The following is a 14,061-nucleotide window of genomic DNA, read 5'->3' as shown; positions in this document are numbered from 1 at the left end:
TCAAAGTAAACAACAACAAAATAACATAGAAGACATGGGTAAAAAGGGAAGAAAAGACGAATACACACGCAATATATATATATATATATATATGTATGTATATATATATATATATATATATATATATTGCGTGTGTATTCGTCTTTTATTCCCTATATAGGAGAACCTATGTATATATATTTATATATATAGGTTCTCCTCGTATCTTTTTTAGTCATCATTGTCTTAAAAACAAGGATGAGGGGTTATGTTTTAATTAAGTATTGGGTAATTAAATTAATTAAGTAAAGTTAAAAGTTGGAAATTGTTTAAGGTTTGACAAAAGAGAGAGAGGGGTAAGTGAGTGTGCATGTAAGCGTGTGTATGTAATGAGAATGTTTTATAGAAAAAAAAAGTGTGCTGTCAGGAGTAGGCAGGATGTATGGATATGTAGGTGTAATTCTGATAAGTTTCCTTGTATGCAGAACTGGGGGGATAAGGGGACGTGGCAGACCAGTATGTGAGATAAGTCATCTGTGCTATGGACCTAAATATGGCTGACCGGTGAGCAGTGCCAGAGAGCATGCATATAAGAGTCTGTTGAGTTCTGTGAGCAGTGAGTGCATTTGTTAGTTTCATTGAAGCTCATCTTATTTAGTTTCTCACCCCTGTAGTGTAATCTATGAAGGACTTTATACTGGATAAATTGTAAATTGATGCTTTTGCAATAGCTGGGGCTTTTGTAATAGGTAAACGGTGTAAATCTTATTTCTGGAGACAGATCTGTGATAACTAAGCATGTGATGTTTGTACTTAATATAGTTTATTATTCCTTAGACTAGATAAAAAAAACACATTTTCATTAACCTGCGTAAATATGACCTGCAAACAGTGTTTGAATCTGAATTATCTGTAGAGTAAATTTAAGGGTGGATGCAAAATACGGTAGAGTAGAAATTGTGCCTGCCACATTTTGAATTGTCCTTCAAGGGTGCATCAAATTCTCGACAGGGATACATTTCTCGGCATAACACCGGCGCATCCTGGTTTTCTCGTGATAACAGCCTGGAAGGTTTTGTTTTGCGACACCTAGCGGCAGACGTAGAGACCTACACCTAAACACAGCATCCTCAGCTGTCACCACATGCCTGGTAACATTAGTCTCTGCATGTAAAGATCAAGCTGTGTCATGCGTTTTAAACACAAGCAGGAAGGTGTACGAAGAACTCAGCAATGAGACGTAGCTGGCGATGATTTCTAATGTTGCATTCAGCTTTATTTGCTGTCTTGAACACACCCCGCTGAGCACCCCGATATTGTTCAAGAGGAATAATGGCTGCACAGGAGCCGTCTCCACCATCTTCCCTGGAAGGCAACAAACCGGGCTTCCCGAAGAAAATTCTCGCCAACAACCTCGAAGACAAGCATCTGTGCAATTCATGCCAGAAGGTGCTGAGGAGGCCTCTGCAGGCTCAATGCGGTCATCGCTTCTGCTCGTTCTGTTTCAACAAAATAGTGAGGTGAGTGTCGTGGCTGCTAGCGAGCTAGCTCGATGTGTACTACAGAGCCTGTCACCATACCTGCTTCAAAGATGTCATTTTAATACTGCTGCCCTGCTTTCAGTCACATATAGCACATTACACGATGACACAGAAAGTATCGACATTTAAAATAAAAAGCAGCTTAATATTTCAGACTACATGCAAGTCACCAGTCACCTCTTCATCTCAGTACATCTTCAACATGTGTGATGGTTTGGACAGGTGTCCTCACAGTCAAATCCTGTTAACCTGCGCTGTGAGTCAGCTTAAAATGTCCAAAGCATTACCTTTGTGTTAAAGTCATATCAGTATTTATAGCATATTTGCCAAATTTACCAGAAGGTCTGCAGCTTGTAAAGTCTTTACAACATATTTGACTGTGTCTTTGTCTTTTTAGGAAGCAGCACACATTAAATTAGATTTGTACCATGGGACTCTACCATAGTGATGCAGTGATGAAGTTCCAGGCATGGTACCAGGGTATTACTATGGCAAGTACCATGGTAATTTTAACAATACTAGAGTCAGGGGCGATTCTAGAGTCTGTTGGGGCCCTCCAACTTTTCTCCTGTTTCTTTTTTCTTTTTATAGACAGCTTATTCCTCTTTATTTTTATTTGGTGACTATCACTGACAAACTTTGTTTTTTACGGTAATAATACATGCAACACATGGCAGTGCAACAAGAGTGAGTGCTGTCAGATGGGGCCCACTTAGGAAGGTTTTCTACTGCAGTGTTTCCCCTAGGTTTACAGCGTTGGGGGGGGGGGGACAAGCTGACAAGCTGACACGGCGACACGACGACACGACGACACAAACACTTGAAGGAATCTTGGTGTTCATGTGTTACTTTTAATGACAGATGTCCTTTTCTATGGGAAAGGTATCCTTAAATGACTTCTTTCCCTGATTTCCGAATCTATCCATTATCCTATCTCTACAATAAAGTCACAAAAAGCCCAAAAATAAATCTTATCTTAAAATATATATATTTACTTGACCTTCATGGGGGGCGGGGGCGGGGGCGGGTGGGCGTTGGTAGGGGAAACACTGTACTGTCATTGCAAAATTTTCACATTTTGGGCCACTGCTTTGGTTTGTGAGCCCATCAGGGGCCCCCTACTGGTCTGGGCCCCCAAGCAGTTGGATGCCTTGGCTGTTGATAAGCAGTGCCTCTGACCAGAGTGCATGTAGGTCCCACCTCATAAAAAACAGGGTACTTGTACTGAAGTAAACACAAGGTATGTACTATACAGCCAAATATATAATAGTACATGTACCTGTACTATAGTATTCTCATAAATGTAATGAGACATTTTCATCATAATATTTGTACCATACCTCTCATAGTAGATACTGTAACAAAAAACACATTGTATACTAAATGAAATAATAATTGCCAGGCAAATACTCAATTTATTTTGAATTGATTCCAATTTAAACACAAACTTTCTAAAATGCTTTATTTGCATTTGTGTTTCATGATTTTGTGTTTTATGTATGAACGCCTTTCTTTCTGTTTTGTTTTTTTCCGGGTATATAAAGCGTTGGTGGATAATTAAAGGGTAACACAGTACAGTAAGGCAGACGCATTTCGGTTTCGGTCACCTAGCAACGGGCGCTGTTGCTTTTTGGTCATGTGCTCCCCTTCTGCTCTGCGCCCTACTCCGCGGTGAGCGCAGCACACACTGCGTCTTATCTGAAAGGCCCTTTAATGGGTTGATAGTAGGCCCAAGTCCTCATCACATTTTATAGAGTAATGATTACTTAACACAGAGACATATTTGCTTAATTAAGTAAACACATTTTGCATAGTTACTAGGGAATGAATACATAACTAAATGCTAGTTAACCATCAGGTAGATGGTCCGTTTCAAATTTTCTCAGTTTGTGATGTCACAAGCTGGATTCTGGTAAAAAAAAATCCCCTCCCCTCCCCTGATATCTCCACCCATGGACTCCACCCCCAGCCTAGAACAAAACTTTTTCGCAGGTCCGCCATTTTTATTCTCGCTAGTGAAGGAGTGATTTCTACAGGGAAAACTCAGGGGGGGTCATTGCATTTAAAGAGACACACACACCAAAACGGAGTGTTCTGAGAGAGCTGGTTTATACAGGGTCACAAACCTCCTCTGGTGCTTGATTCATGTTATATTTTGACCAAAGCACAGCACAGATGTTTCATTTAGAAGAATCTCGAACTCAACCAGTTCCACAATTTAACTGAAACTAGACTGTTGCTGACTAAGCAGCTCTTCCGTCTAGCAACACCTGATACCCCAGTGAAGGTCCCTACCTGTAAAGAGCATGACCTGAACCCCGAGGCGACACCTGCTGGAACAATGTGTGTCTTACACTCTTGTAATTCCTAATATGACTCCTACAATGTTGTGGAGAGCTTTGTTGAGATTTCAGGGTCAAAGGTGAACTCAGTGGTCTGAAACAGTATTTGGATTGCATGGATGGTATATGAAGAATGTATATAACATATAACAGACGATGAAGAGGTATTTGTTTAAAATAGTGCACATATTTGTCTTCCTCCCTTTCCAGCTCTGGGCCACAGAAATGCAGCGCCTGCATCAAAGAAGATTTGTTCGAGGAGCCTACCTCTATTCTCAAGCAAGGTGGTGTAAGTACATTTTTTTACCCTACATGTCATGTTCTCCACGGGGTCTGTTGCTGGATTTCAACTTTTGACTGCACTTTCGCTCCATAGTTTGTCGACATATTGACGAGGCTGTCTCTTGGGGAGGACCTCAGCCACCTTTGGTATTTTTAGGTTGCAGGCGATGAGAGCCAAATTTCTTTTGGAGCCTTAGAGTGATGCTGAGAGTCAGCACTGTGGCGTCACAGTCATTGTTTGTTTTTAAATACAGAGCCAGCACAACTTAAAGCTTTGTGGCTGCTCTGTAACTCCTGGCAGCAGAGATGTAGCAGCTCTGATAGTCATGTGTCCAGAGAAAGACCGTATGTGCTGGAGAAATAAGAGAGCAAAGTGAGATCCAGGTGTCCTGATCCTCGGTAAAGTGATGCTCACAGTCTGTAACAGAATCACTCCGACTGTAACCAAAGACATCAACAAGCCGTCACTGACAACACCTTCTGCTTCTCTGTGCAGGCTTTCCCTGACAACGCAGCACGGAGAGAAGTGGAGGCTTTGGCAGCCGTCTGTCCGAATGAAGGATGCACATGGACGGGAACTATCAAAGAATTTGAGGTGCAAATGATTGCAAACATTTTTTTTGACACATTTATTCTTCAACCTATTAGATACTTTAATTAAAAACAATTCTTTAAAGGAGGTTTTTGTCGATCACATCCTGATAAAATACAAAACATATACTACCTCACAGTTATATAGAGTTTCTTCATCAGGTCATTGGCCATTTTCAGACTACCGTTTCAAACGGTTTATTTACGCCCCTGTGATGTAATGAGGGGACGAAGTGATCCCCCTTTGTACCGTTTTCAGAGGTAGAAACAGAAGCGTTACAGAGGTGAGACAGGATCAGCGGAGCCAGCTGGGGAGCGCAACGCTATGTGTGTGCATGTTTGACCGTGTGTGTATGTTGAGCTCCCGCTGAGTCGTGCTTCTCCAAAGCTGAAGTGCAACTTAAATTCACAGACTGGGACACCAATATTACCCCGTCGAGGAATCATTACGAATGTTCAAAGACGTAATGACGGCTTAGTTACGTCACTTTTGCAAAAAAAAAAAAAAAAAACTGTGAAAAGGGTCTATAGTCCTGCTTTAACAAACACTAAGTATTAAGAAGGAGACGTTTACAGAGTTTATTGTTGTTCACCAACAGGCGAGCCATGAGGGCAACTGTGACTTCATGATCATCCTGTGTCCCTCCTGCAAAGAGCTGATGAGAGCCAACGAACAGGAGCGCCACAACGAGAGAGAATGTCCGGAGAGGACGCTCAACTGCAAATACTGCAAAGAACCTTTCCTGTTAAAGAACATAAAGGTGAGGCTGCTCTCCATGATTATTATCCAACACTGCTCAGGTTGTTGTGTCATTATGTAGCTTTAGTTGTTCATTGTTTAGGGCAAATATTGTGACATAATATTTCCAGACCTGATCATATCACTTGTATCTCCTACAGATACAAGTGATATGATCAGTGCAGAGAGATTTGAGTTAACGACGATGCCGGAGGTGAAAGGGTCAGGGGCATGCCAGGGCTGTCAAAATAAAAGTTAAGTTAAAGGAGCAATATGTTTAAAATGGGAACTGAAATTCAAATTTAAATTTTAGAGAGAGCTCTCTCCCCCCGCCCCCCCCCTCTCTAGAGTCGATGTTCACACAGGTGACCATGTGGTGGACACTGAAGCTTCAGTGTTTATCCAGCTCTGCATCGGTCTGTAAACCTTTCTGTGTTCTAACCTCTCTCCATTTTTCAAAAGCATCTCCAATATTGATCCTAGTTTGAGCACGTTTCTGCTCGTGGAGCTTATTAGAAACATGCAGAGGCTTTTTAGGTCGGGTACAATCACTTCTATCTGAACCACTTCTCTTGACCGCTTCCATCACTGCAACACCTGTTGGTTTACTGTTTGCCTGGCAAACTGAGGGATGAGGCAGTTATTAATAAATATATGAATTAATATAATCATTCTCTACTGTGTCCCTCTCCTTCTGTGCAAACTACGTTTGACCTTCATTTTAATTTAGACCTTTAGAACGTTTGTCGTCACTCTTTGGTTCAGGTTTCTTTGAGTGAGGCCAAATCAAAGGCTTGATGATGCATTAATAAGCAAGATCCTGTAGAGCCTCAAACACTTAGAGCCTGACAGGTCCTTTAGAGCCGCCCAATCTAGAAACCCATTGGTAGACCATAAAGGCCTCTGGGAGTGGATGGATTCTCAGTTTTCTGGTGAAGTCAGCGTAGTAAAGTAAAGTAGTTCCCATAAAAACAACTGCCACCAATGTTGGAACTCGATGTGTTGACAAAAGAGGCAGGAAAGGAGAAGACAGCCAAAGACTCAGACATTTCTTCTGATGTGAAATAACTTTTAACATTTGTTTTTTGTTTTTTTAGGCTCACGATGAAATCTGTCCAAAGTACCCGATGATCTGTGAAGGCTGTGCGAAGAAAAAGATCCCTCGAGAAAAGGTATCCCATACATTTGATTTCTCTCATAATTCTGTGAAGATTGATCTCATTTCAGAATCAGTTTCTGCAACATATTCAGTACTTCATTAGCTTCTTTCATTTTTTTTGTTTTTTGTTTTGTTTTGCAGTATGTGGACCATATTAAGTTCTGCAGTAAATTTAAAGCACCATGCAGGTTTCATGTTGTTGGCTGCGATACGTCTGTAAGTAGACATCTTTGTCATAATTTGCTCTTTGAACAGTGGCTGAGTGATAACTTCTGGATCATGTAATCACTTGGCAAAAAATAAATAAATGTACCAGCTGGTGGATAGATAGAGTTTATATGTAAAGTAAATGAACATATCAGGTTGATCATTTCATATGATTCCTCTCAGAACATAAAGTATGAAACCATTACATCATGCTGATATAAAAGGTCTTTGTTATATTTCCGACCTCGCCTTTGTTTGCAGAGAGATGACATGATTCAACAGTTATTAGTGTGAGCTGCTTCATGCCTGTCAATGAATCCTGTTTGTTGTGTATGAAGTCTGTTTGCTGTTACACACATTTTTTACAGAAAGTATTCATCCTACTTAGAGTTTTTCATTTTCAACAGTGAAGTGAAAACTTGATGCCTGATTGTTCCTCACTCCCAATTTCCACATACTCCGTGCATGCCGCGGTCCGTCACCGCCGTTCGCTGCCACTCTAGTCAATGATTGTGTTTCCACAGTGAGCACCGCCGTCCGTCTACGCTGGACAGAATAGAATGACCCGGACAGGAAGTCAGACAAGGAAGCGCACAGAGCGTCTGGTCAATTTCAAAATAAAACACAATATACGGACTCACAATGGTATTTTCTATCACTTTATCAACAATATGTCAAAACAGGCACCGAATGAAAAACAAATCAACGTCAGAAAGACAAAGCAACATGTCGTTTATACGTTCTTTCTCTTTATTCTCGTGTGATCTTGTAGTTCTCCTGTGATGTGTGTACAGCTGCTCATGGCTGCGCTCTGCTGCCCTCACGTTCTGAGGCACCGACTGAGCACCTTGGTGCTGACGGAGCGCGGCGGGCACGGACAATGGAGAAATTGGTTGTCAGAGTGTTGTCCTGCTGTCTCTTCCGGTGATGAACTGCACACCAGCAGCTGCGGGATCACAGCTTCCTTCAGACTTTGTTTCAGATAAAGTTGGCATAATAAAAACACCCACAATGCACCATTACAGAAAGACTATAAGACTGATGTGTAACCTCTGTGGGTGGGTCTCGATTAGTATGAAGAATCTGCATCTTCTATTTCAGAGTTAAACGCACAGTATGTAGTCTCCTCCTCCGGGGGCTCTCGATCCAAACAATAACAGAAGATGACTTCGCACAGAGGACTCCCACTCTTTTAATTAGAAAAATAAAAGCATGAAAAACTCTGGGGATGAATACTTATTATAGTGCTCTAACATCATTTGCTCCATGATATCTTTGCTGACAGCTGTTCTTATTTTCTTCTCCTTTGCTACAACTTTTTCATGCATCATTAACATTAAGTTTCTGTCTGCACATTGTGGATGAAAACTGTTGTATGTGTTGTAAATGTTTCTCTGCTCGTCTTTCTTTGATGCCAAGGTGGAGAAAGAGAAAATCCATGACCACGAGCGGCAGTGTTCTTACGAACACCTCAACCTGCTCCTACATTTCATCATGGGCATCAAGGTGAGCTTGGAGAGCCTGCAGCCCCAGAGCTTGGAGGTGGCCAGCCACAAACTGCAGGAGCTCCACATGTCCCTCAGGGACCTAGAGCTGAAGATGAGCCAGCTGGGTGGTGGTGGTGCAGCTCCCGTGCAGGGTGCATGTGCCCCGACTTTATCCACATCCTTTACCCCGCTGCCCAGTGCCATGGGAGCCGCCCTCGAGTTGCAGCTCCAGAGTGAGAAGACCAAGGTGGCCGAGCTGAGTCGGCGCTGCCAAGAGCTGGAGCTCAAAGTGAGCACGTTCGAGAACATCGTCTGCGTCCTCAACCGAGAGATGGAGCGCTCCTGCGCCACCATGGAGGCCTACAACCGCCAGCACCGACTGGACCAGGACAAGATCGAGATCCTCAACAACAAGGTGAAAAAACTGCTTCACCAACTTTCCTATGTACTAAGGTCTTATGTTCGGACGTTTGGGTGGAGCCAGCATTCAGGAGAATCTTGTCAGAAAAGCAGACATTGACCCGTTAGGCTGTCGAGGGATTTTCTTTGGTGGGTTCTCATTTTAACCATGCCCGCTTCAAGACCTTTAGAATAACCGCTGCGACTCAGGCTTTACCTTGGTACATTGGCACAGCGTGTCTTTAGAAGCATTTCAAGCCTTCCCTGCGAGGTCTTTGGCTGGCTAGCAGAGGGAAGAAGTGTGAAGGGCAACATGTGAGGACCCTGCTTTAGAGTATGGGGCCAATGCTTGCTGCCAATGATGGTGTCAGTTTCATCCCTCTTAAGACACCTCTTCATTTACGTATATTTATTGATGAGCAACATCTGTTATTAAGAAAAATGTTTGTGACATCTTTGGGCAAGGTGGGCTTCACCTGGGCCAGAACATGAGGTACACGAGTGTCCCCTTAAGTAGACACGAAAATGAAGTTTGTCCTAGAGGGCTGGGGTTGAGATATGTTGTCCCCCGGGCTGATACCATTCCAAATATGTCGGTTCCAGGTGCGTGTGACCTTCAGATCCGGATATAAAGCATCTTCAAATTGGTGATTTCCAATATTACAGCTGGATCATGAAATTGAAGGTTGTCTTACAAAGTGCATAAAAAGTGAATGAAGAACACTACACATCCCAGTGTCACTCTGAAATATCATTTTATTAAGGCTCTAGTCCCTTGACTTAGCCAATCGAATGAGCTCTTTATTTCTAAAGAGGAGAACCCAAAGAGGAGGCTTAGAGGGGCCCATCCTTTTGTTAAGACTTTACAAAGGTGTTCTGTGAGTTCTGTGGGTCAGTTTCATGTCCAAAGGGTCATGTGGAGAAGGACCAGGATCAGCAGAATCTGATAAGAGATTTGAACTTGTTCATGTCTTCTTTTAGAGATCTATACACCTGCCTTTTGCTTCAGGTTCTTCATTAGTTTTCCTGTGAAAGATGTAACATCTTGACAGTATCTCTTTGTGTTGCTGTGCCGCAGGTCCGTCAGCTGGAGAGGACGGTGAGTCTACGGGACCTGTCCATCGTGGAGATGGACGGTAAAATGAGGGAAATGTCTGCTGCCACATATGACGGCATCTTTGTCTGGAAGATCTCCGATTTCACCAAGAAGAGACAGGACGCCGTGGCTGGCCGAGCCCCTGCTATGTTCTCTCCTGGTAACATCCTCTTATAATCTTTCTCACCTGTGTTTTATATTTTCGTCTATGATCTGTCTGAAATAAGCTTCATGACGCTTTGTTTGTGCGTTTATGTTTTGTAGCCTTTTATACCAGCAAATATGGCTACAAGATGTGCCTGCGGATCTACCTGAACGGGGACGGTACGGGCCGCGGCACCCACTTGTCTCTGTTCTTTGTGGTGATGAGAGGACACAGTGACGCACTCCTCAAGTGGCCTTTTAACCAGAAGGTATCACACATTCAAACAAGGGGTCTCCAAACTACACTTAAAAAGAGGCTAATGTACAATGCTTATTATTTAGCATACAGATGTATCTGTGCAGACTTAGTTTTTCTATTACAGTATACAAACACATACATCGTACTTGCTTTCTATGTGAGAGCCAGACGATCAAATCTTTCTAATACATATGGTTCTGAGGGACACAAACTAAACTTCAACATTGACTCTTTAGATGCATGTGCCAGGGTCATAGGTCACAGATGAGTATTTCAATTGAAGTTGACAAACATTTGTTGAAATCGTTCAAAAATCTGGTTGTTGACGTTCATTCACATGGGAGACTTTATTCACCTCGCAGGTTAAAACACTTACTTCAGCATCCAGGTAGTCTTCCTGCACAAAAGCGCTCACACGTCAAGGTTCACATCCAAAACATGTTTTACCTTAAAGAACATAGTAGAGAAGAAATCCATGTTAACAGCTGTCTGATGTATCCATCTCTCTCATGTTGTGGACCACAGTAGCAGGTGAGGGAGGTGTGGAGAGAAGCTAGCAGTTCTGTAGACTTACTGTGAGTCTTATATCTGCAGTGCATGAAGACTGAAACTGTTACATTTGTTCTACGACTGTCCAACGTTAACAAATGATCCTAAGATCTTAGTGGCCTGAGAGCACGTGTAGTGTGTAAGCAGCCTAAGTGTCAAGAAAAAAAAAGCATATTTATATTACTTGACTGTTTTAGATGCTTCTCAGTCAGTTGATTTTTTATGTGCATTTGGCGAGACTGTTTCCAAGTTATTATAAATCCTTCTTTCTCATGATGCATTATTCATTCTCTATACACTGTTAATCATATAGTAACCCTAGTGTCTACCAAGCGTTTTTTTCTGAACGCCAACGTCTTTTTTCTATTGTTTTCAATGAGGAGAGAGCGTTTGCAGCAGAAGGCAGCTACCTGGAGAAAAAGCGCTCTGCCTTTTTTGTGCGGCCACTTCGAGTTGAAAATCTTTCAACTTTCCGAAAGGCGCTGTTGACATCACCAGCGCTCTATTCAAAATGTATGATATTCCCTGTAGTTTTGCCACCAACGCATCGTGTCTTGTATCCACATCCTCTTTGCTCCGTGTCTGATCGGGAAATCAAAAATCTGACGCTTCATGCAAGCGCTCTTTGGCGCACAGCCAGCGCTTTCCTGCCCGGACAAACGCTAGGTGGACACGGGGCCTTAGTTAGAAAGTTGAACTTTTTCCAGAGCACTGAGCTCGACTCCTCTAACGTGTGTCCTCAGGTCACCCTAATGCTGCTTGACCAGAACAACAGGGAGCACATCATCGATGCCTTCCGGCCCGACATCTCGTCCTCGTCGTTCCAGAGGCCGGTCAGTGACATGAACATTGCCAGCGGATGTCCACTCTTCTGTCCGCTCTCAAAGCTGGACTCTAAAAACTCCTACATACGCGACGACACCATCTTCATCAAGGCCATCGTAGACCTCACTGGGCTCTAGTCAAACGACGAGGGCATGAATCTAACCCTGCCTTTGGTTGCTATGGGAGACGACTCAACAGGCTTTGTTTCCTCCAGAAATGTTCTGCTTCAGGTTTGTGTCGTACTTTTGGGTTTGGGCGGGAGTGTGAAACATCAGACAAGGAAAAAAAGGTTTCTTTTAGCAGTGGTTCTCAAGACCTCCTTAGCCTCTGTATTTATTTTGACAGAAACAATGATTACCTACCAAAGGGACCCAAGACCTGAACACAGTACATGTGCCAGTATTAGGCTGGTGATGGGCGTTAGCTTCCCTCAACAAGACGTTAGAGGCCTTGCAAGACCCTAGGTAGGACATTATGCTTGTAAAATAAGTAGACAACCTGGATGACATCGTCTCTAATATCCAGTGATCATCCTGTGATATCTTATACCACAGACGAGGCTCATCGTATAGACTGTATGTAAGAAGTGGACGTAGCTACAGTGATGTCCTCAGTTTGTTTGAGGACGTCTGCTTCAAGGCTCTGAGTCATAGCCATCACCCCTTTTTTGTTGTTGTGGTTGATTGAGTCAAAGAAAGGACCCAAATTTGGGGGACAGAGTGAATATGCTATGCTATTCCTCTTTCCTGGTTGGTTGCCATGGTCACAACTTGTCTATTCCACGCAGTGTCCCCTGAAATCAGACCGTGTTTCTATTTCGCTCCAAACGGGGACTTCATTTACACAAGTGTGTTTAAAAAAGGCACAATAACCTTAAAAGGAAAATGTTCACTGAGCTAATAAATAAACTAAGAAGAAGACTTTCAATACCATTGGGCTAGAAGAGTCGCCCCCTTCCTGCCCTGATAGAGAATGCAGGTTTCAGGCACTTTAACACTGACTTCCCTTTGAAAACAAGAGCTGATGGTGCGTTTCATTTGATCTCAGAAGTCGGAAATTAAGAGTTACCTGTCTGCTGCGTCATCAGGAACTCCCCCCCTGAAGTCGGAATTTGACTTGGAAACTCGGAGTATCTTCAGGGGCCCGAGTTAAAATCCAACATGGCTGCTCCGTGCATCAACAGTAACATTTAAGCTGTAACACTAGCTGTGTTTATTAGCAGCTTAGCCTTCTTTTAGTGTAATTAAATAAATCACACCGATAGTACAGTGCAAGTTCTCTCCGTGGACATGTTGTCATTTTATTTTTGCGTTCAAACTATCACGTAGTGTGTTGTTATCGCCAGGTATTAGCTTAAAAAACAAAGGTACTCCTGGAGGCGTCCATGCTGCTTGTTGCTAACTGGAACTGAAACGCGGGAAACTACAGTGTGATTCCCAGCTCCGAGATCCGAGGTAAATGGAACGCACCATCAGTCCATTGACTAGAGTCTGTGAGTTTTAAACACGGTGTTGATTTCAGATTAAATTGAAGTAGTTTCACCTAATCAGATGGAGATACGATCCATTAGCAGCAAGCACATGAACACATGTATTTAGCTGTGTTTAAAAAACAAAAACCTGGACCATAACTTGTAGCTAGATGATTGAGCATTAACATTCCCTAAAAAAAAAATCAAGTTGAATGGTAACACATGCTTTTGGAAACTTGGGGCTGAACTTGAAAACAAGTCATAACTCACAGCTTTCTCTTTTGGCTAAAATGTTAGCGCGCTGTTACATTATATCACCTTCAATACACATCAAATACATAAAAACTTTAACATCTCCTTCCTTTAGCAAGCTAGATGTTATACAATGTTCTCCATCTAGTGGCCAACATTTTATTACTTGAGGCTTTTTTCTCCCTGTAGGTCAGAAGTTAATTCATGTTTTTTTTTTTATCACCAATAATATATGCTATTTTTTTAGGTGCACCATGGGTAGGCATCACTATGTCTCCCTGTAGTCACAGTGATGGGAAAGAAGTCCACTGCTGCATCTTTGAATGTGTCATTTCACTTTTAAAAAACTTCTAGACAGGGGGCGCCAGCAGCCTAGTGGTTAGTACGCACGCCCTGCATAGGCTGTAGTTCTCCAAGCGGACGGCCTGGGTTTGAATCAGGCCCGTGGTTCCTTCCCCGCATGCCGTTCCCCACTCTCTCTCTCTCCCTGATTCATGGCTCTATCCTCTGTCCTATCTCTCAAAATCAAGGCATAAAAAGCCCAAAATAAACCCTGAAAAAAAAAACACAACAACTTCTAGACAGCTCAGTTGATGAGTCAAAAGTAATATCCACCTGTAACGAAGATAAATGTTAAATACATCCAACATTTATCTTTGTTATTTGAGCTGTTTGACTTTAGTCCCTAACCACTTCCTGTTTCTGTGCTTAAGTTAATGCAGAAACCGTCGATCTATCA

The 14,061-nt window shown here is 42.6% G+C and overlaps 1 protein-coding gene across 1 annotated transcript; it reads left to right on the top strand.

The window, feature by feature from the left end:
* The first annotated feature begins 1,101 nt into the window (after positions 1–1,101).
* Positions 1,102–13,076, top strand: LOC132973776 (TNF receptor-associated factor 2-like). Its single transcript, XM_061037369.1, has 10 exons — positions 1,102–1,499; positions 4,073–4,151; positions 4,641–4,739; positions 5,335–5,496; positions 6,572–6,646; positions 6,775–6,849; positions 8,260–8,742; positions 9,805–9,982; positions 10,087–10,235; positions 11,518–13,076. The coding sequence occupies exons 1-10, from the start codon at positions 1,312–1,314 to the stop codon at positions 11,734–11,736; spliced, it is 1,707 nt and encodes a 568-aa protein (XP_060893352.1). The 5' UTR covers positions 1,102–1,311; the 3' UTR covers positions 11,737–13,076.
* The last annotated feature ends 985 nt before the right edge of the window (positions 13,077–14,061 follow it).

This window comes from Labrus mixtus, chromosome 5 (assembly GCF_963584025.1).
Source record: "Labrus mixtus chromosome 5, fLabMix1.1, whole genome shotgun sequence".
In the NCBI taxonomy this organism is placed as follows: domain Eukaryota; kingdom Metazoa; phylum Chordata; class Actinopteri; order Labriformes; family Labridae; genus Labrus; species Labrus mixtus.
This window is presented reverse-complemented; position numbering and strand designations above follow the sequence as displayed.